The 23385-nt window shown below is 44.5% G+C and overlaps 1 protein-coding gene across 1 annotated transcript in view; it reads left to right on the top strand.

Annotated features, from left to right (window-relative positions):
• Window positions 1-22592, top strand: part of LOC148523968 (olfactory receptor 52K2-like) — a 28468-nt gene extending 5876 nt beyond the window's left edge. The window contains exon 2 of the mRNA XM_088472459.1: window positions 21589-22592. Coding sequence (XP_088328585.1) covers window positions 21589-22563 — 975 coding nt within the window. The 3' untranslated portion in view covers window positions 22564-22592. The remainder of the gene's footprint in view (window positions 1-21588) is intronic.
• Window positions 22593-23385: the final 793 nt, after the last annotated feature.

Genomic DNA, 23385 nt, shown 5'->3' with positions numbered 1-23385 from the left:
TGTGTTTGTGAATTGTGTGCACTGTGGCTGCACGTGCATCAACGAAGGAGCAGCGCCAAGCGTGCGCCTGTGTCCCATAAGTAAAAGGCCGGCTGGCTTGTCCGTTAAAGGGTGTTGTAACCCCCAAAGGGCACTCCAATCAAAATAAAAAAATATATTTTTTTGTTTGTGAATTGTGTGCGCAGTAGCCGCACGTGTATCAACAAAGTAGTGCCAAGCATGCGCCTGTGTCCCATAAATAAAGGGCCGGCTGGATTGACCACTAAAGGGTGCTGTAACCCTCAAAGGGCAGTCCAAACAAAATTAAAAAAAATTTTCTGTGTTTGTGAATTGTGTGCACTGTGGCTGCACGTGCATCAACAAAGGAGCAGCGCCAAGCGTGCGCCTGTGTCCCATAAGTAAAGGGCCGGCTGGCTCATTTCTTAAAGGGTGGTGTAACCCACAAAGTGCACTAGTCTCCAACAAAAATAAAAAATTATTTTCTGTGTTTGTGTGCGCCTTAGCCGCACGTATTTATCAATATAACATAAATGGAGGACCAAACTTTCTCCGATAAAAATAAAATAGGGAAAGATCAAGAACCACTTCCTCCTAGTGCTGATGCTGCTGCCACTAGTCATGACATAGACGATAACATGCCATCAACGTCGTCTGCCAAGGCCGATGCCCAATGTCATAGTAGAGGGCACATACAATCCCAAATGACAAAGTTCAGGAAAATGACCTTGAAAAAAACATTTAAATCATCTGAAGAGAAACATAAACTTGCCAATATGCCATTTACGACATGGAGTGGCAAGGAACGGCTAAGGTCTTTCCCTATGTTCATGACTAGTGGTTCAGCTTCACATGACGATGGAAGCCCTCCTCCCACTAAAAAAATCAAACGAGTTAAGCTGGCAAAAGCACAGCGAAGAACTGTGCGTTCTAAGAAGATATCACAAATCCCCAAGGAGAGTCCAAGTGTGGTGGTGGTTGCGATGCCTGACCTTCCCAGCACTGGACGGGAAGAGGTGGCTCTTTCCACCATTTGCACGCCCCCTGCAAGTGCTGAAAGGAGCACCCACAGTCCACTTGCTGATATGTAAATTGAAGATGTCACTGTTGAAGTACAACAGGATGAGGATACTGGTGTAGCTGGCGCTGAGGAGGAAGTTGGCGAGGAGGATTCTGATGGTGATGTGGTTTGTTTAAATCAGGCTCCGGGGGAGACAGTTGTTGTCCGTTGGATGAAAAAGCCCATCACGGTCATGCCTGGGCAGAAGACCAAACATTCCACCTCTTTGGTCTGGCAATATTTCTATCCAAATCCGGACAACAACTGTCTTGCCATATGTACCATATGTAAAGGTGAAATAAGTAGGGGTAGGGATGTTAACCACCTAGGAACATCCTCCCTTATACGGCACCTGCAGCGCGTTCATAAAAAGTTACTGTTAAGTTCAGAAACTTTGGCTAAGACCGTAAGCAGTCCAGGGACACCTAAATCCCGCTGTCCTGTTATATCCAAGGAATCGGTGGATGAGGAGGATGAGGACAACATCTTGCCTCCGTAGAGCCAGTTTGTGCAGGGACACATTAATTGCCAGCTTGTTTTGTGGGGGCCCAAACGAACCAATCATTTCAGCCACAGTTGTGTGGCAGACCCTGGCGCTGAAATGATTGGTTTGTTAAAGTGTGCATGTCCTGTTTATACAACATAAGGGTGGGTGGGAGGGCCCAAGGACAATTCCATCTTGCACCTCTTTTTTTTCTTTGCAGTATGTACTGTTTGGGGCCTAGTTTTTCAAACTGCCATCCTGTCTGCCACTGCAGTGTCACTCCTAGATGGGCCACGTGTTTGTGCCGCCCACTCGTGTCGCTTAGCATAGTCATCCAGCTACCTCGGTGCAATCTTTTGGCCATAAAAATAATATTGTGAGGTGTGAGGTGTTCAGAATAGACTGGAAATGAGTGGAAATGAAGGTTATTGAGGTTAATAATTGCATAGGAGCAGAAAAACCCACAAATTCTGTGATTTAAGCTGTTTTAATGCTTTTTTTCAAAAAAATACAGATCCAAAACACAAAACCCAGAACCCAAAACATGGAAGGGTGGTTTTGGCAAAACCAATCCAGTTCCAAAACACAAAGAAAGATCCAGATCCAAAACCAAAACACAAAACACGAAAAGTCGCCGGTGCACACCCCTACTAAATATTGACTTCCTGACACTAATTTTGCAAATCGCAAGACAATTGCCACGCATGCACAAGTAAAAAAAATTGCTCGATCTACGTAAAAATTTTCTTTGAATTCATCTCTGAATCAGTTGCTGTGGTGTTCACTTCTCACCCTTGCAGATCCACACCTCAACGCTGGCATTCCAAATGCATCAGATACCTGCAAAAGTGTTCACAAACCGCTAAGCAACAGTGAAGGAAATAACACTCCAATGTAGACTTCCTCCATTTGAAATGTATGCTGTCTATATATAGCACAGATCTATCCAGTCTTATTTCAAGATGCTCATCTTCTCCCAGTCTTCCAATCCCTGTGGTTTCTTGATCACCTTCAACTCCCCTCAACTTTGCCTCCCCTCCTTATCCCATGCCCTTGGGTTTGCCACCCACTTAACATCTAAAACTGTATCCATACATCAGGACCTCCCATCCCACCAGACCATCATCACCCCATCCCCTTCTTTCCTAGAATGTCTCTCCCCATTGAATTTACCAACTGTAACTTCAATATCCAAAGTATCTGGAGATGAAGTTATGGCCCTTATCTGGTGCCCCCCTTGTCTCCTCAGTATTCATGCATGCCCCATTCTTAAAAAAAACCACCCTTGATCCTGACACTCTCTCTAAATGCCGCCCCATATCCTCCCCTTTGCTTCCAAACTCTTTGAGTGGATTGTCTAGAACTGCCTTAGTGTCTTTATTTTCTCCCACTTCCTGCTTGACACATTTTAGTCTAGCTTTTGGCTTCTCCACTCCACAGAAACTGTCCTCACTAGAATCAACAATGACCCCATTTCTGCCAAATACAAAGACAACTACTCTCTGCTTATTCTCCTTGACCTCTCTGCTGCTTTTCACACTGAACCACTGTCTCCTCCTGAAAATCCTTCACTCCCTTGGTCTGTGTGATACTGCCCTCTCATTGCTGTCCTCCTACTGTACCTCTCTGTCTACTTTCATGACTCCACTTCTCCCCTAATCCTCTACCAGCAGATGCCTTCCAAACTTATGTTCTTGGATCTTATCTATTCCTCCTTCATACATCCTCTTTAGGCAAGCTCATCAGCTCTTTTGGCCCCCAATATCATCTCTATGCTGGTGACACTCATATCTACCTCTTCTTCCATGACATTTACCCCTCTCTCCTCACTCGTATCTCCAACTGTCTCCCTGCCATTTCCTCCTACCAGTACAGTATATATATTTTTGGAGTGTGGGAGGAAACCGGAGTACCTGGAGCAAACCCACGCAAGCCAGGGAGAATATACAAACTCCGCACAGGTATAGCCATGGTGGGAATCGAAACCATGACCTCAGTGCTGTGAGGCAGTAATGCTAACCATTACACCATCTGTGCTGCCCAGGAATGGGCGAAACTGCCCAAAGATAGATGTGCCAAGCTTGTGGCATCATATCCAAAAAGACTTGAGGCTGTAATTGCTGCTAAAGGTGCATCAACAAAGTATTGAGCAATGGCTGTGAATACTTATGTACATGTGATTCCTTAGTTGTTTTTTTTTATTAAATTTGCAAAAATCTCAAAAAAACTTTTTACAGGTTGTCATTATGGGGTATTGTGAGTAGAATTTTGAGGACAAAAATTATTTATTCCACTTTGGAATAAGGCTGTAACATAATAAAATGTGGAAAAAGTGAAGCGCTGTGAATACTTTCCGGATGCACTGTATACCTGTGCTCCCATTCTGGTGGCAAATTGTTTTGGGCTGGAAAACTTGTTTGAAAATTAGCTTTATGTCCTACTCAAAATGAACCCTATGTATTAAATTGTGTCATGCCTGCACATGACACAGTCAAGGGTCTTATATGTGGACTACCTGTGCCTCCATGGTACCACTGTCCAACTCCAATGATATGGAAATAGGATCTGAATCACTGATACCCCATTTACACCAGAGCTAAAACCCGGGTTATTGCAGTGTTAACCTGAGTAGCTCCTTGGTGTGAAAGGGGAAAGGTTTGCAGTGAAGGGTCAAGTGACCCAGAAATCCAACCCAGGTAACTAGCAGGGTTTAACAAGGGAATAACCCATGAAATCCTGCAGTGTAAACGGCGCGATCCGGGTCACGGTGACCTGGATCGTGTCACATGCCTGCTGATTGGCCAGCTTCAGTGGCGTTGGGCGATGACGTCATCTCCAAGCGTACGCATCAATGCCGGGAAAGCCGGGTCTATGCAGACCCAGCTCCGGTGTGAACGGCGCCGGTTCGGGAAAATCCTGGGTCAGCGCCGGGAAAATTCTGGGTCTGATCCGGATTGGAACCCTGTTCCAACCTCCGGGTCAGACCCGGAATTTTGGTCTAAAAGCGGTATTAGTAAACTGCACATTATAAAAAAATGAAACCTACCCTGATGTCTGATCAATTCCCCAGTCACTATATAACAGTGCAGAATACAAACTGTGTAACACATTAGCCTGAATCACATCCACATACATTGTATTCTCATTAATTTCCCATTCATATACTTGTCTGGAAAAAATTGTCACAAAGCTGTACGTATTACGTTTGAAGAACTAGACACATTGTTATTTTTCTTTTGTGAAGGCTCCAGGTTTAGTATAAGCGTAAAATACAGACTGTAGGTGCCAGAAATTTTTCAAATTTAAAGCAGCGATTTTTTTGTAAGGTTTTGCTAAATTTTAAATATTTGCAATTTTAAATCTCGTGGCTGAATCACCAAAACATCGGCCTTTTTTCACAACCTGCAAGCTATTACATTTGGCCCTATGAGTTAAATTAAATGCTGACCATTTATTGTTTACTATTTAGTTATATGAGGATCAAGGAAATTATTTGCAATGTCCGACCCCTCTTTGAAATATAGTATATTTTTTCCCATAGATTTTTCACATAGTTTGATATACGGCATTAGCATGTTGCCTGTTTTGCATACCCTAACATCGGTATACAATTGAGAAGCCGGCTGCCGGTATTACCTGACTGTCATATCCCGGCGAGGGATGAAATGCCGGGCGTCTAGATGTAGACACCTGACATTTCCCGGACGCTGGGAGACTGGCGCCCGGCATCCCAATCGAAGGGATGCTGGGCGCCGCGAGCGGACAGCCACGGGGGGGGGTAGGTTTAGGGCACCCGGGGGGGACTTAAGGTTAGGCACCCCCCGGGAGGGTTAAGGTTAGGGTAGGGGGAGGGAGGGTTAGGCACGCCTGAGGGGGACGTAGGGTTAGGCACCCCCCCGAGGGACTTAGGTTTAGGCAGCGGGGAAGGGGGTGGTTAGGGTTAGGCACTTAGACGGGGGATTAGGGTTAGGCACTTGGGGGGGAGGTTAGGGTTAGGCACCGCTAAGTAGAGTTAGGATTAGGGGGTTAGGTTAGGTTAGTCAATACTTACCTATCCACGATCGGGATTTCCAGCGCTGTCGGGCTTCCACTGCCGGGAACTCTGCTGTGGTCGGCCAGGCGCTGCCGGGAATCGAACCATGCGGCCGGCGGTATTTCATACCGATTCCCCTACGTCAACCACTTTACAACGCTGAATGTATTGATCAACATCATCCCAGATATATATGTAAACTGTGAATGCCATAAAATATACAGATTATAGATGGCTAAAACAAAATACTTTCAGATAAGATCATTTACTGTAAAAGGTAACGTTTGTAACTTCTTGCTATCCAGCCCTTCTGTGATTAAGCTGTGCCCCATATTAATACATGTATCCCTAGTACTACTCCTGACCCATGGATAGTCTTTAAATCACAATGTAAATTTTGTATATAATATACATGTACAACTGGAACAAAATAATTCTATAGAAAATCCATCTGATAAACCCCATCTCATTGTATGGGGATTCACACAGATAAAGAATGATCTTGATGCCATTAATAAAAAGATACAATTTGTCATTACAGACTTAATCAGCTGTACATTATGTCACAATGTATATTTTCCAACTGGATAGAAACGTTTCCATATCATTCCTCAAGGAATTTTAAATGAACAGTTTATGTCATCACTTAAGGCTCATTATCGTTCTAATTAAACCTCTTAACAAGATCAATCCCTGGTGGCATCTGAACACCAGGGTTAATAGTAGCAGTCACATAGGAACGGTCACATCTGCCGTACAGTGGTAATAATGTGCCTGCGGTAATTATTACATGATATGACTGTATTTCTGCTCATTAGGAAACCCCAAAGAATTACCTGCTGCAATATTGTAAACTACAGGTGCTAATTACTGGCGCCAGATCTGACACCTGCTCAAATGAGCAACATTATCATGAGAGTCAAAACAAAAAATGAGCAGCTCGTTATACATGTAAGAGACCTAATTAATCTTGTGACTGCTTATCTTACAGCTGTGACAGAAGTAAATGAGCCGTAAGAACTCAGTAATATTAATACAACTAATTAAGTTGCAGTGACCCCATCAGGGCATAACAGAGAATGTTGTTAGAGTTGAGTATTTGTTGTGGCTTTATCATTATATTATTTTATTTCTTTTCAGCTCAGTAGTTAAAGTAGAAACATTCTAAATTATTCTGACAAAGGCCCTCATTCAGAGCCGCTCGTTAGCGGCAGTACGCTCGTTCCGAGCGATGTTTGCACATCTGCGCATGCGTACGCGTTTTAGTACGCATGCGCGAACCAGTCAGTGCGGCCGAAAATCCTTTGTACGCTATATAGCGAGTGCCTGCTATTTTGAGTGACAGAATGAGGCGTATGTGGGTGGTAACAGGGGAAGGTGCTTGAAAATGGGGAGTGGAGATCCGAACGCAGGCGTGCTTAAAGGTCAAAACGGGCGTTTTATGGGTGTGTATATTTAAAACAGCAGCGTCATTGACCACATCACTGGGTTATTTTATAGCCAGAACTGCACGCAAATTTGTGGTAGCAAACACCAACCACAAGAATAGCGAGCAGTTCATACGCTGGTCGATGTACTCGATTAATCTAATAAATAGCGGACATGACGTAGGATGCGAGCGGCCAGGGGGCGTTTTTAAGAAATAAACGAGCGTATGTTTTGCACGCTCGTTCAGACTTAGAGGTGTGAACAGACAGCAATGTGCGTACGGATCATTTGAATAGCCACCCCTTGTTTTTAAACGAACGACCGCAAATAGCGAACGGCTCTGAATGAGGGCCAATATACTGTATGACTAAAAGAAACATTGAAGCTCTTCATGGGTGGTCCTCAGTACTGTAATGTGGCGAGGTCTACTTTCATGCTAATATGTTTTAAACATGTTTGATGCAAAATAAGATTTTTGTTTCCTATGGAGAAACATTACAAATATTGATACAAGAGCACATTTCACTGGCCAGTATAATTCACAAACCTATTCCAGTTACTGGTAAACAAAATACACTCTGGGCCTGATTCAGAGCCGCTCGTAAGCGGCCGCTTGCTCACTCCGAGTGATGTTCGCACATCTGCGCATGCGTATGGGTTGTAATGCGCATGCGCCAACCAGTCATTGCGGTCGGAAATCGTGCGCTCGCAAAACAGTGAGGGCCTGCTAATTTCAGTGACAGAATGAGGCGTTTGTGGGTGGTAACAGGGGAAGGTGCTTGAAAACGGGGAGTGGAGATCCAAACGCAGGCGTGCCAAATGGTCAAAACAGGCGTTTTAAGGGTGTGCATAATTAACAAAGCAACGTCATCGACCACGTCACTTGGTTGTCTTTTAGCCTGAACTGCTCGCATGATTGCTACCACAAGAATAGCGAGCAGTTCATACGCATTTCGATGTACTCGATTAATCAAATAAATAGCGGAGATGACGTATGATGCGAACGGCCAAGGGGCGTCTTTACAAAATAGCGAGCGCATGTTTCGGACGCTCGCTCAGACATGGGGGCATCAACAGACCGCAAAGAGCGAGTGCTCAATTTAAATAGCCGGCCCCTTTTTCTGAACGAGCGTCCGCAAATAGCATCCTGCTCTAGATCAGGCCCTCTGTTCTGTCCTTAACCTGAGCAGGATCGCTGAGAGTTGAACGGAACCTGAGTACTGGGGTGGGGATATAAACCTGGGAGACGTGACCATGCCCACTCTGAAGAAAGGTGGACATTTATGGGCAACCTAAGACAAACCAGTGGGTTACCCAACTTAACCCGAAGGGAACATAATTGAAAATAGGAGAGTATCTATGGCACTGAGAAGGGACCTTCATGGATCAAAACTTCATTGTAAAATCAGGACCTGATTCAGACCCGCTCGCGAGCGCACAGCACTCGCAAGTGGGTCGATGGTCCACCACTGCACATGCGCATGCTGGAGCCGGCTCTGGGTTGCGCATGCTCGAGACCCGGACAGCGACAGGCGCTCCGTCGCTAGGGGTCTCGCACTAAAGTGGGGCAGCTGTCGATGGTGATTGACAGCTTGCCCCATTTTGGAGGCAGGCAGGGGGGTGGCTGGGCAAACGGAGACAGGAAAACCTGCCATTTGTGGGCGGCCCTATTGACATCACTCGTGATGTCAGTAGGTGGACTTCCTGCTCTATTAGAGCAGGAAGTCCACTGGGGCTTGCAGCCATGAGACCCTACCACAAGGGTCTCGTCGCAAGCCCGATGGTCGTGATGGTCTTGCTCTGAATCAGGGCGTCCCTTTTTTTTTAAAAGATGGCCTCCTTAACCAGGATGGTTACTACTTCTCGAATGAAGCGCTCAGATGCGGCTTCCTCCTTTGAAGGTCCATGTCTGAGCGATCATGGCTGAGAGAGGTCAGCCCCCAACTCTCTCAGCCAATGAATGGCTCCCTCCATTGAACTCAATGGCGAGCCACAGAGTAACTAAAGTTTTTACTGTGGGTGTGGGTGGATGGATGGATGGATGGATGTGTGGGTGGATGTTTGTATGTGTCTTGGATGTATGGATGTGTGGGTGGGTGGTTTGGATGTATGCATGTGTGGGTGGATGTATGTATGTGTGGGTGGGTGGATGTATGTATGTATGGATGGGTAGATGGATTTATGTGTGGGTGGATGTATGTATGTCTGGGTGAGTAGATGGATGTATGTGTGGGTGGATGTATGTATGTGTGGGTGGGTTTGTGGATGTAAGCATGTGTGGGTGGATGGATGTATGTGTGGGTGGATGTATTGATGTATGTGTGGGTGGATGTATGTATGTGTGGGTGGATGGATGTATGTGTGGGTGGATGGATGTATGTGTGGGTGGAAGGATGGATGTACTGTATGCATGGGTGGGTGGATGAATGTATGTATGTGTGGGTGGATGTATGTATGTGTGGGTTGGTGGGCTGGATGGATAGATAGGTGGGTGGGTGGATGTATGTATGTATGTGTGGGTGGATGTATGTATGTGTGGGTGGGTTAGATGGATGGATGTGTGGATGGATGTATGTATGTATGTATGTGTGGGTGGGTGGATGGATGGATGTGTGGATGTATGTATGTGTGGATAGATGTATGTGTGGGTGGATGGATGGATGGATGTATGTGTGGGTGGATGGATGGATGTGTCAGTGGATGGGTTCGATGGATGGATGGATGTAAGTGTGGGTGGGTGGATGTATGTATGTATGGATGGGTAGATGGATTTATGTGTGGGTGGATGTATGTATGTCTGGGTGAGTAGATGGATGTATGTGTGGGTGGATGTATGTATGTGTGGGTGAGTTGGATGGAAGTATGCATGTGTGGGTGGGTGGATGTATGTATGTGTGGGTAGATGGATGTATGGATGTATGTGTGGGTGGATGTATGGATGTATGTGTGGGTCGATGTACATCCATACATGTGGATGTATGTGTGCGTGGATGTATGTGTGGGTGGATGTATGGATGTACGTGTGGGTAGATGTATGGATGTATATGTGGGTGGGTGGATGTATGGATGTATGTGAGGGTGGATGTATGTATGGGTGGATGTTTGTGTGGGTGGATGTATGTGTGGGTGAATGGATGTATGTGTGGGTGGGTGGACGGGTGTATGTGTGGGTGGATGTATGTGTGGGTGGGTGGATGTATGTATGTGTGGATGGGTGGATGGATGTATGTGTAGGTGGATGTATGTATGTGTGTATGTGTGGGTGGGTGGATGGATGGATGTATGTGTGGATGGATGGATGTATGGATGTATGTATGTGTGGGTGGATGGATGGATGTATGTATGTGTGGGTGGATGTATGTATGTGTGGGTGGATGGATGGATGTATGTATGTGTGGGTGGATGTATGTGTGGGTGGATGTATGTATGTGTGGATGTATGTATGTGTGGATGAATGTATGTGTGGGTGAATGGATGTATGTGTGGGTGAATGGATGTATGTGTGGGTGGATGTATGTATGTGTGGGTGGACGTATGTGTGGGTGGGTGGATGTATGTACAATCAGCGTGGTCCCAAATTCAGGAGATTCAGCTGGAAGAGATGGCGTTGCTGGTCCGGAAATGAAGGAACAATCCCAAAAGTGGAGTAATCCAGCTGATTGTACTGCCATATTGGATTTTTATCAGGATGTGATGCTCCTATGGAGGCTGGTAACTATACAGTAGCTGGACATTAATCCGGTTTGAACACTGATCCATGTCCCAATATCACATGGCACCTTTGCTCAATTGACCCCTATGACTGCTGGAGTATTATCCCCTTTTTGATTACTACTTGCCATCAACATTGGCTGTGTTTATCTATGAGATATCTCAAGTTACTTATTATCTCTTTATTTTAGTAAGTGGCACCTTTGGTCAATTGACCCCTATGACTGCTGGAGTATTATTCTCCTTTTTTTGACTACCATTTGCCATCAACATTGGCTGTGTTTATCTATGAGATCTATCTCAAGTTGTTTATTATCTCTTTTTATTTTAGCAAGTGTTTTGTTTTTATTGTTGCTATTATAGGTTTTATAATTTTTTGATTACCTCAACCAAGCCGTGATCCTGCAATGGTTATAACACCTATTTATTATATGTGCATGTAATATACAGTGTCTTATTATTGTTACCTATTAATTTCGATGAGATTGTTATAGGTATTCTCTTAATTACAATATAGTCCTATTGTTGACCAGATTTAATCATCCCAATTGTGATGTTAGCGCGGTCCACCCATATGGTTTTCTTCTCGATTGTATTAGGGGGCTGACTACCCCCATTGGACCAGCAGCTTTTGACAGCACCGGTCTGATAATCCATTATCTATAACTTTTCACCATGTCTTACATGGCGAAAAAAAGTGCAGAATGGGATTTAGGGGTGTGGGTTTAAAAAAATAGCCTGCACCCCTGGGAACTTAATGTGTGTCTGAAAAAGTAAAAAAAAAAAATCGGGACACCCCAAAAAATGTACTTGAATTTTGGGGTAAAAAAAAAAATGGGGGACAAAATCCTAAAGTAGCGTTATAGATTCCAGAGGGGTACCCATGTACGTGGCAGGTGTTTTCTTCATTGCGGGTATTAGTGGCAGGTGCATTTTTGAAGAATTTTTTAAAATAACTTTAGGGATTTAAAAATATGCTTGCACCCATTTTCATGTACCCCAAATTTGATAATAGTTAAAACAAAAGTTTAAAAAAATCTAAGAGCTATTCTTTACCCCTTCTTCTTAAGCCGCATTTATGCACCTGCCACGGCTATTACAAACCCCGATATCCTTCAGCAGGCAAAAATGGGGATACCCATAGCGATCCCCCATGTCTAGACATCTCTAGGGGGGTCCCAGGAACAATTACTGAAAACAAGCGATTTTTTGCGATACTTACCTTTCCACCGGCTCCCGTTTTTGCTGATTCCTAATTGAATACGGGGATAAAGCGGGCACGTGTCCGAAACTTTATCCCTGTCAAACCTCTCATGCGCAACGAAAAGTCCAGCACAGACTTTTCGTTCCAAATTGAATACCCCCCTTTGTCTATCTACAGCCACTATCACACCTGTCTTAAAATGAGAGGGGCTCCAGGCCCTATAATAGTCCTTGGCCTTTTGGCCCTCCATGAAAATTTTTGTTCCTACTCCCCTGATTATATTGCTTCATTTAAAATAGAAGACAATCAATTATCAAAGACACCATCAGTGTGTATACAAATTTAGGAGATATATTTACTAATTTAACATTATACAGTTTATCTGTAGCAGTGGCAATTATTAAGAAATACTCTGCCACTAATTTATATCATTTATTACAATATATTTTGGTATGTATTGTGTTTCCTACAATTTACACCATTTCTCTTTCTTTAATGAACAATGGATAATACGATCCAGCATCATCCAGTGGTGAATCTGGTCTGACACAGTAATGGAAGTTGTTGCAGTGGTACAGTATATACTATATATAATATATGCAGTACCTGCACAATCACCTACAGTACTGTGTAGTAATATGTTAGAATGCAGAATGAATGAAACAAATCACACTCAGGGCCTCATTCAGAGTTGTACACTATGCCAATGTTTTCACAGTTGACTGGTAATTGGCAATTTGTGCATGTATCTGAGTTGCACTGTGCATGTGTCAAGGTACATTATCTTACTTACTCGCAGTGACTATTTATTCGCAGTGTGGTTGACAGTCAGAGAGTGTTTGGGGAGGTATGAGCCACCAAAAATGCATGCATATTGTGGTTGCGGCACCAAAAATATTCAGGCGCATCGTGTTTGTGGCACCAAAAATTCAAGCGTATCGTGGTTGTTTATGGGGCATGTTGAAACCTGTGTCTGTGATCCCGTATGCAAAAATCATATCTCCGGGGTCTCAGTACCCACGGCCATGCTGAGCAACCATAGCGTTAGTCAGACGGATGATCAGCAAAGGATCTGAGACAGCGTTTGTGTCTTAGCAGATGCTTGGATATGTGAAGTCGCTGATGGTCGACTCGATACAAATCAAAGTGTCTTCGACATTTGCATATTTTTGCACAGCAGGTGCGTACGGGATTGCAGCTGCAATGGCGTTAATGTACAGCTCTGAATCTTAACCTCAGCTCCTTCTAACATCATGTGTGAGGCTTGTTTTTGGTAAAAAATAGCTCCCTGTATGGGCTTGTAATGGATCTATGGTACTTGGTAGGTCATGGAACTTGGATAATAGTGAACCCTCAGCTCATTTGAAGAGCAATCATCTCAGCCTTATCTGTAGTGTGCATCTTAATTTTTAGTGGCCTATTTATTATGACTAACGGGCCTGTTACACAAGCCTACTCTCTATTAGGGCCCCGTCGGGCCACCCAATTGTCACAAGCCGTCGCCGCATCTTGTTGGACATTGGTGCTCTGGGCAGTTCTTGCTGGCCTGTTGCTGGTAGACATGGATGCCACGCTGCCAATTCATGAAGTCCTTCCATCCAGCTGCTATGTCATCTCCTCCTGGACTGGATTGGTTCCTCCTCCTTTTTCTTTCCAGCTGGTACATTGCTCGGATGCCGGTGATAGCATCTTACACGTGTTTCTGGTTCCATAGTGTTGTTGGTATATCTCCTTGAGCTACTCCAGCATCTCTTGTCCGAGCAGTGTTGCTGTTCCAGTTCTGTCAGCTGCCGTATCACATCCTGGCAGCATCTGAGTGGACTCAGCCTTACTCCGTGGCTATCTCCAATGTACTATGTCTCCAGCTATCTCAGTGCCGTACATTTCCTGGCGGCACTGACCGCACTGCAGCGTCTGAGTTAATTTAGCCTTACACCGCGGCTATCTCTGCTGCACTGTGTCTCCAGACTTCTCAAGTTGCCGCACCACATACTGGCGGCATTTACCACACTGCAGCATTTGAGTGGACTCAGTCTAGCACCAAGGCTATCTCCGCTGCTCTGCATTTCCTGTCATCACAGTTGCCGCATAACATCCCGGCTGCTTTAACCGCACTGCAGTGTCAGAGTGGACATCTCCTGCCTTCAAGGCAGCAACTTGGCCGCAAGGCCACATCCTTGCCAAGCATCTCCAGCCCTCAAGGCTGCAACTTGGCCACAAGGTCACATCTTTGCCAAGCATTTCCAGCCCTCAAGGCTGCAACTGGGCTAATAGGCCAAATCATCACCCAAGGAACACTGATCAGCCTTTCAGGCTGCAACTGAACTATCTTTCAGTTGACCCCATCACTCATATAATTCTTGGAACAATTGCCTTAACTCAGGGATTCTCAATTCCATGCCTGACAGGACTATCCTATCAATTGCTCCCATTGCTCATTTAATCCTCAGCACTATTGCCTTATTCAGAGGTGAATCTTACCCGGGATTCATTACACCAATATTCAGCAAACTCTGAAAGTTTTTCTAGTTTGATTGCGGGAACAGGCTGGAAATGAGGTCCGGGGTTATGAAGAGGGATCCAAGCAGATCCCTCTACCTCCTTCACAGTGAGTGATCTGCAGCCATGCTCATACATAACCTAAAGTAACATGTGCGCCAGGCAGACCCGGTACCGGTAAGTATCACTGCTACTTCTGTAGTAGTGTTCATGATTGCGGGGACAGCTGGGTTTCAGAGCAATTGCCCCACACACCAGAGCAATGCTGAATAATTGCTCTGGTAAGTTTCCACAAATACAACTGATGATGAATAAGCCCCTTAGTGCAAAAGATCAATGCAGAGATCCATTCTCTAGCTTAGTGCTGTGCTATTGTGAGCTGTCTATGCTGTTTTGATACCTGGCTGATTCATTTAATGCCCCAATGCCATGTATTGGTTTTGGGTTCACAAAAGTTTTTTACTGGGAGAATAAGATCTGAATAAATATAACAATTTACTTTAATAAGCCCTTGCATAGTATTGTTGTTTATGTGATCAACTGTCCCACTATGTCTTACATAGTATAGGGCAATGTATCCTCCTTATAGGTGATGGATTCAAATGTTCATACAGTAGGATGAGGTGCAATAAATATTATTAATGGTGCTACAGGATGTGATTAGGGAGGTGGTATCTTAATCAGATATTAAGTGATGGACATCTGTGTAACACAAAAGAAGTAGAAACCATGGCAGGAGGCATGGGGTGGTTATAAGTAGAGATGAGCGGGTCCAGTTATCTGAGAACCAGACCCACCCAAACTTCAGGGATCTGGGGCGATCTGCAGTGCCCCTCGGATCTCTCCTCTTTCCCCGGATTCCTAATCGAGGCAAAACCTCGCTATCCTCAGTTAGATCTCGAGGTTTTGCCTCGAGCGCCCATTTTAAAAATCCATTTGCCTTTAATGGGCAAAGTGCTGATTGGCTGACAGAGCCGTCTGTCATGGCTCTCAGCCAATCAGCGCTAAGCCCATTGAATGCAGGGAAAAAAGATGGCGCTGGTTTCCACAGCCGGCACCCCCAGCTGCTGACACACCTGCTGCTGGCACCCCCCACTGCTAACACAGCCTGCTGCCGACACACCAGCTGTTGGCACCCCCACTGCTGATACTGCCGGCAGCCCCGCTGCTGACACCGCTGGCTCCCCCATGCTGCTGACACCCTGCATTGAGAACACCCCTGCACTGCTGACATAGTCAGCAAACCTGCAACCCCCACTGCCAACACACCACTGTCAGCACCCCCACTGCTGACACCGCTGGCACACCCGCTCTGCCAACACTGCTGGAACCCTGCACTGAGGACACTGCCAGCACTCCCACACTGCCATTCCATGTACTGAGGACACCGTCAGCAACCACCGCACTGCCGACACAGCCAGCAAACCTGCACTAAAGACACTGCTGGCACCACCGGACTGCCGACACCTCCAGTACCCTTCACTGAGGACACTACCAGCACTGCAGCACTGCCATTTCATGTACTGAGGACACCGTCAGCAACCCCCGCACTGCCAACACAGCCAGCAAACCTGCACTGAAGACACCGCTGGCACTCCCGACATCACCGGTACCCTTCACTGAGGACACTGCCAGCACCGTAGCACTGCCATTCCATGTACTGAGGACACCACCAGCACCCCGCTCTACCGACACTGCTGCCACAGTAGGTGCACTATTGGTGTATCCAACCCACACTGTATTACACACTGTGGCCCTGATTCAGAGCTGGACGCTCTGAAAGAGCGCTCGCTCTGAATCAGGGCTTTTTTTTTGGACCACCCACAGCTATTGCGAGCGGCCAGGATGATGGTCGCGATGGTCAAGACCATCGCGACCATCAGGCTTGCGACGAGACCCTTGTGGTAGGGTCTCATGGCCGCAAGCCCCAGATAGCTTCTGGCTCTAATAGAGCCGGAAGCTCTCCCACTGACATCACTGGTGATGTCAGTGGGGCCGCCCACAAATGGCAGGCATTCGCATGGGAACGCCTCTGTTAGTGAAGCCACTCCCACGCCACGCCTCCAAAACGGTGTGAGCTGCCGATCAAAATCGACAGCCGTCCCCTTTTGGTGTGAGACCCGGAGTCGGGTATAGCACTTGCGAGCGGGTCTGAATCAGGCCCTGTATCCATGTTGGATATTGGAAGCTGAACTGACACATGTTAGTGCCGCCCACTGTGTCGCTTAGCTTAGTCAGCCAGCTAGCTGGATGCAACCTTTTGGCCTTAACTAGATGAAAAAAATTATATTGTGAGGTGGTCAAAATTGATTGGAAATGACTGGAAATAAATGTTATTGAGGTTAATAATACTGTAGGAACAGAAACAGGCCCATTTTATGTGATTTTAGCTGTTTTTATGATATTTTAAGAAAAAATCCAGATCCAAAACCAAAACCGAAAAACAAAATACACCAAGGAAAAAAAATCAAAAACCAGATTCAGATCCAAAACCAGGCGAGATCCAGAACCAAAACACGAGGGTCGGCGCGCATCTATAGTTATAAGCAGAGATTTGTTTTTCAGCACATGTTGATAGACAAAAAGGATTATGGGCCTGATTCAGACCCGCTTGCGAGTGCATAACACTCGCAAGCGGGTCGATGGTCGGCCAGTGCGCATGCGAGTAATGCGAAATGCGCAAGCGTGAGCCCCGGAGCGAGTGAGAAATCACTCGTTCCGGGGCTCACAACAAAACGGGGCGGCTGTCGATGTTGATAGACAGCTCGCCCCGTTTTGTAGGTGGGGTGGGGGGGGTGGCTGGACAAACAGAGGCATTCCCGATGGAACGCCTGCCATTTGTGGGCGACCTTAATGACATCATTCGTGATGTCAGTAGTGAACTTCCTGCTCTATTAGAGTAGTAAATTCACTCAGGCTTGCAGGAACCGAGACCCTACTACAAGGGTCTCGTCGCAAGCCCGATGGTCGTGATAATCGCGGCCACCGCCAGGCCGCTCGCAAAAGCTGTGGGGGGGGGGTCACCCACAGCTATGCAAGAGCCCTGGAGGCGCATTTAAAAAAAAAATCTGTTCTGGTTCAGAGCGAGCGCTCGGAAATGGTGAGCGCCTCTGAATCAGACCCGATGCCTTTTTTCGTCACATCTAGAGAAGATTCCCTGTGGAATGATGCTGATTAATAGAAGTATTATTATTGTTTGCCTTCAGAACTAATTAAAATTCTACCAAATCCCAATTATGTGATTGGCCTCAACAGCTAATTAGTGATCCTATAAAAACCCATCACAGACACAGTCTAGAGGGAACACGGCAGACAGACTTAACTGTGCATAAGTGAGTATTGTTCATTTAGTCGCTGAGGGGCTGTATGGAGGTTGTGGGAAACTAGAAAAAAGCCGGTAACTTTGTATCTGGAGCAAATCCATGTTGCAATGCTAGGGGTGCACATACTTTTTTCATGCCTGGCTGCTTTTCCATATATTATATGTACAGTGCTGACCGAATTACAGTGAGGATTGGTGTGACTAATATGTCAGCTGTAAATTGCAGGGTAAAATTAAAGGTTGTCATTGATTGTGCAGTAAATGCAAAATGAGAGATTATTTTCCATGCATGTAAACAAATTGCACTCCCCAAATACTGTATAGAGGTGCGTAAGAATTTTATCTATGTACATTTTTTACAAATGTATTGCCTTGAAAAAGTTGTGGGTACATATAACGAAAATGGGCATCTAGAGAGTACCCAGGGGGAATAGGATTGAGAACTGCTGGTTTAATGTAACAAAGCTTGCCATTAAGTTGTGTCAAATGTGACAGTCAATCTAAACTGTGACATATTACAATCAATACAGAATTTACCTGAGGAAAATATCATAGCAGAACAGGCCATGACACAGAGGTATGAGGTATGAGGTACTGACAGTACAATGTCTGAGTTACCCACTGTGGCTCTTATTCAGGGTCAGACGCAAAATAAGTAGGAAAATGCATAAAAAAAAAAAAAGAGTCTTATTTTTCTCACCTACTGTGTTCTTAGGGCCATATTCAATTTGGAGCGAAAAGTCCGTTATCGGCGATAATTTATCGCCTATGACGTCATTTTCGCCAGTTTGACTAATCCCCATATTCAATATCAAAGACTTTTTGCAGGTGCAAAATGTATTTGTAAAAAAATGGGGATAAGTTTTCACCACTGCAGAGATGGTGAAAAAAAGTGTAGAATTGGGGTTTTGGGATGTATAATTAAAATAAATACCCTGCAGCCTTTAGAATGACCACTTTAATTGATCTGTGTAAACATTTTTTTTAAATAAATATAGGACACCCCAAAAAAGTGGTTTCATTTTGGGGGCGAAAAAAAAAAAGTTGGGGGACAAATTGACTCAGGGGGGGTCCCCAAGTGTGCGGCAGGTGTTTTCTAGAATGTGGTGGATTTTTGAAGAATAAAAAAAAAATCACTTTAGGGACTTAAAAATATGCTTGCACCCATTTTCATGTACTCCAAATTTTATGGGACTTGTTATTTTTCCCCCCAAAAAAGTTAAGTGCTATTCTTCACCACTTCTTCAAAGCCGCATTTATGCACCTGCCGCGGCTGTTTAAAAACCCGAATTACCTTCAGCAGGCCATCTTCTAAGGGGTGACAGGCTGATTTCCACAAAAGTGACTGCACTTTTCGATACATACCTTTCCGCCGGGTCCCGTTTTCGTTGATTCCTAATTGAATACGGCGATAAGCTGGCAAGCGCCCGATACTGTGGGATCTATTTACTAAGCAGTGTTAGGAGACAGAGTGAAAAGTGATAAGGTGCCAGCCAATCAGCTCCCAACTGTCATTTTTCAAACACAGCCTTTGAGATGACAGTTAGGAGCTGATTGGCTGGCACCTTATCACTAAATAGACCCCTTTATACCTGTAAAAAACATTGACGATGGCGAAAAGTCCAACCTCAGACTTTTCGCCTCATATTGAATCCCGGCCATAGTCGGTTGCACTTGCAAATCTTTAACTGCCACTCCCTCCCCTTCACCTGCCTGGCCATATGTGGCTGGAATTAGACTAGAGGTTTCACTGTGAGCTTCCTAAAAATGGAAGCACTCATTGATAACACAGTACAGTTACTGGCCGTATAGAGCAGATAATAAGAATCCATGTGGTTTGGAGCATCTGAAATGCAAAGTAAAGCAAATGGAAATATTATTGACATTACTTTTTCTATATTTATGAAACAGTTATTAATATAGTGCACACATATATTGCAGAGCATTACAGAGAACAATGTCTCACTTGGAATAAGGTCCATAATGTTCTCATTTTGCAGAATTTACGGTCTTGAGCTGATGTATATATGGTCGATTCACTGTGGTTCCTGGATTGGTTGCAATAGAAATACTAACATTTAGGGGTTTATTTATGTGCGGGTTTTTAGAAGTGGAGATATTGCCCATAGCAACCAATCAGATTCTAATTAACATTTATCTAGCACCTTATAGAAGATAATAGCTAGAATCTGATTGGTTGCTATGGGTAACATCTCCAATGCTAAAAAACCAGCACTGTAGTAAATATACCCCTTAAAGTCAAAATGTGCCCAATTTTGAACCCACATGTGGAAGAAGGTAAATAATTCAGAATAGTTTAGAAAACTTTGCTCCTGTCTGGCAGGTTTCATATACTGTACGTTAGACTATCATTCTGCTGAAAACAACATAAAGATTTCTTACAGCTCAACAAACTAAAAGCAAATAATTCCTAAAAAACAATGAATAATGAATTAAAAAAATAAAGAAGAGTATTACCTAATGTAATATAACTAATCAATGACTTTATAACACTAAGAAAAAGTATTAAAAAAATTATATAATAATAAAAAAGTTACATTCCTCCAGCCATAAAAATATAAGCACAGATTGAATCAGGGGCGTATTTATAATGGGTGCAGGGTGTGAGGTGCACACGGGCCCCTGGGTCCAGGGGGACCCCGCACCGCACACCCTGCAACCAAACTTTTTTTCTTTTTATACTTACCTCTCCGATGTCCCAAGGAGTAACGCTACAGGAAATGCCAGGAAATTGTCTGCCACGCCCATTTTCCCTGCGTTTTGCGCATACGCAGTAAAAAATCACTGGGAAAATGGCTGGCGTGTCATTTTCCTGGTGACCTGCGCATACGCAGTAGACTCCGGACATACTTTAGCGCCTGGAGTCTACTGCTGTTGTCAGTTCACTCTGTTAATATGCCTCTGGATTGAATACATATTTAATAATAGCATTCATTACTGTAATAATTAATTATATTTCTTTCAGGTAATAATGGGGGGTGGGGTTCTATCGTCATTCAGACCCGCTCGTGAGCGAAGGACGCTCGCAAGCGGGTCGATGTTGGGCGAATGCACATGCGCATGATGGAGGGTGCTCGGTCGTGTGCATGCGCGAGACCCGGCGAGCAACGAGGAATATGTCGCTCGGGGTCTCGCACCAAAGGGGGCGTGCTGTCGATGGTAAGTGACAGCATGCCCCCTTTGGTGGGCGTGCCGGGGGCGTGGCTGCCAGACGGAGGCGTTCCCATGGGAACGCCTACCGTCTGAGTCCGGCACCACTGGCATCAGTAGTGATGTCAGTGGGAGTGATTTTGGCTCTGATAGAGCCAAAATCACTCCAGGGCTTGTGGCAGCGAGACCCTACCGCAGGGTCTCGTCGCAAGCCCGATGGTCGCGATGGTCTTGACCATCGCGACCATCATCATGGACGCTCACTATAGTTGTGGGTGGTAACGCACAGCTATGCGAGCGTCCATGAGGCCGCTCCAAAAACAGGTAGGAGGGCCCTGATTCAGAGCGAGCGCTCTGGTCAGAGTGTTCTGCTCTGAATCAGGCCCTGTGTTCCTGCATACATGCAAAAAATAAGATAAATAAATAAAATAAGTAAATAAATAAAATAAATACAATAAATGCATTTGAACTCTTGTGTTGCAACATGGCTTATTTGATGAGCAAATAGCTTATTTTTTTGTCATTTATTTATTGCTCCTAACTGAATCAGTTCTAAGATGACCAAGGATTAATAGCCCTTCTAACGCCTCTGTAGCTGACCATTCATATATTTTAATGGTGATACTGTACTTAAAAGGCAAAATCACTAACTTACCTCTTGTTATAATATTTGCTTTAGGAAACAATATTAAGAAGAATGCAGATGCCCAATTCAACACTCTCTCTTCCCTCTGTGCTAATCCTTGGGTTTGGGGAAATTACACATTTAAATTACCTGTATGGTGTAATCACATTGGTCGGTTTTATGATGATTTTTCTGTCTAACTGTACAGTAATCACCACAATACTGTTCACTAAGAGCTTACAGGAGCCCATGTACATTTTTATATCAACCTTATGTGCCAATGGCCTCTATGGCAGTAGCGCCCTTCTACCCAGTCTGTTCATAAACCTTATTTACAAGACTCATCATATTTCCTACACAGCCTGTATCATACAAGTGTTTTGCATTTACACTTATGCAGTATGTGAAATCACCATGCTAGCGGTAATGGCGTATGACCGATATGTGTGTATTTGCAACCCTCTGAGATACGTAAGTATAATGACCTTAACTGCGGCATTCAAGCTGATTATTGCAACCTGGATTTACTCTGTCACATTAATTACTACACATGTCGCACTAACAGCCAGACTTCCTCTTTGTGACAATGTCATTCTGAAGATCTACTGTGACAACTGGTCAGTTGTGAGACTTTCCTGCATTGATACTACAGTGAACAATATCTTTGGTGTCTTTGTTACCGTAGCATCCCTGGTGATGATGTCATTCCTAATTGCTTTGTCTTATTTTGAGATTCTGAAGATATGCGCAAAATCAAAGGATGTCCGAGACAAAGCCATGCAGACCTGTGCCCCTCAGCTGATATCCATCGTAATCTTTGTAACTGGTTGCGTTTTCGAGATTCTGCTCTATCGCTCTGACCCAACCAGAGTTCCTTATGGACTTAGAATATTTATGTCGGTGGAAGTTATTGTGGTGCCACCACTTGTGAATCCTCTCCTCTATGGTTTCAAAATGAAGGCCATAAAAGTTAGAATTGGACAATTTTTGTACCTGTACAAAAATAATGTGTCAACAATAAATGAATAAGTAAACAAAAATCTGTAACATAATGCATTTTCAATAGAATTTAATTTAAATTGACACTTTAAAGGAGGAATTGATCAACATTAAACCTACTGTATATTACAGATATGGACAAATTTGTTGGTACCCTTTCATCAAACCTAATATTTTTTTGGACAACCTTTCGAGGCAATCACTGCAATCCAGTGATTTCTGTAGCTCTCAGTGAGATTTTTGCACCTGTCAACAGGTAGTTTGGCTCACTCTTCCTGAGGAAACATCTCCAGCTCTCTCAGGTTAGATGAGTGCCTTCTAAAGACTGCACGTCTCCGCTCTTTCTATAGATGTTCCACAGGATTCAGATCGGGACTCACAGAGGCCACTTCAGAATAGTCCAATGTTTTGTTCTTATCCTTTCTTGGGAGCTTTCAACTGTGTGTGTTTTGTGTCATTATCCTGATGGAGGACCCAAGACCTGCGACTTAGACAGAGCTTTTGGACACCGGGCAGTATATTTCACTACAAAATGCCTTGATAGTCTTTATATTTCATTGTGCCCTACACAGATTCAAGGCACCCTGTGCCAGAGGCAGCAAGGCAGCCTCAATACATCACCAAGCCTCCGCCATGTTTCACAGTAAGTATGGTGTTCTTTTCTCTTACAGCTTCATTTTTTTATCTGTGAACATTGAGCTAGTGTGACTCGCCAAAAAGCTCCAGTTTTGACTCATCTGTCCAAAGGACATAATCCTAGAAGCAGAAGATGCATTTTAGAAAATTACAGTTTGGATATTTTATGTTGTTTTTTCAGAAGTGGTATCCTCCTACGTCGTCTTCCATGGAGCC

The sequence above is a fragment of the Taudactylus pleione genome, unplaced genomic scaffold (genome assembly GCF_031769625.1).
Source record: "Taudactylus pleione unplaced genomic scaffold, aTauple2 ptg000124l, whole genome shotgun sequence".
In the NCBI taxonomy this organism is placed as follows: domain Eukaryota; kingdom Metazoa; phylum Chordata; class Amphibia; order Anura; family Myobatrachidae; genus Taudactylus; species Taudactylus pleione.
This window is presented reverse-complemented; position numbering and strand designations above follow the sequence as displayed.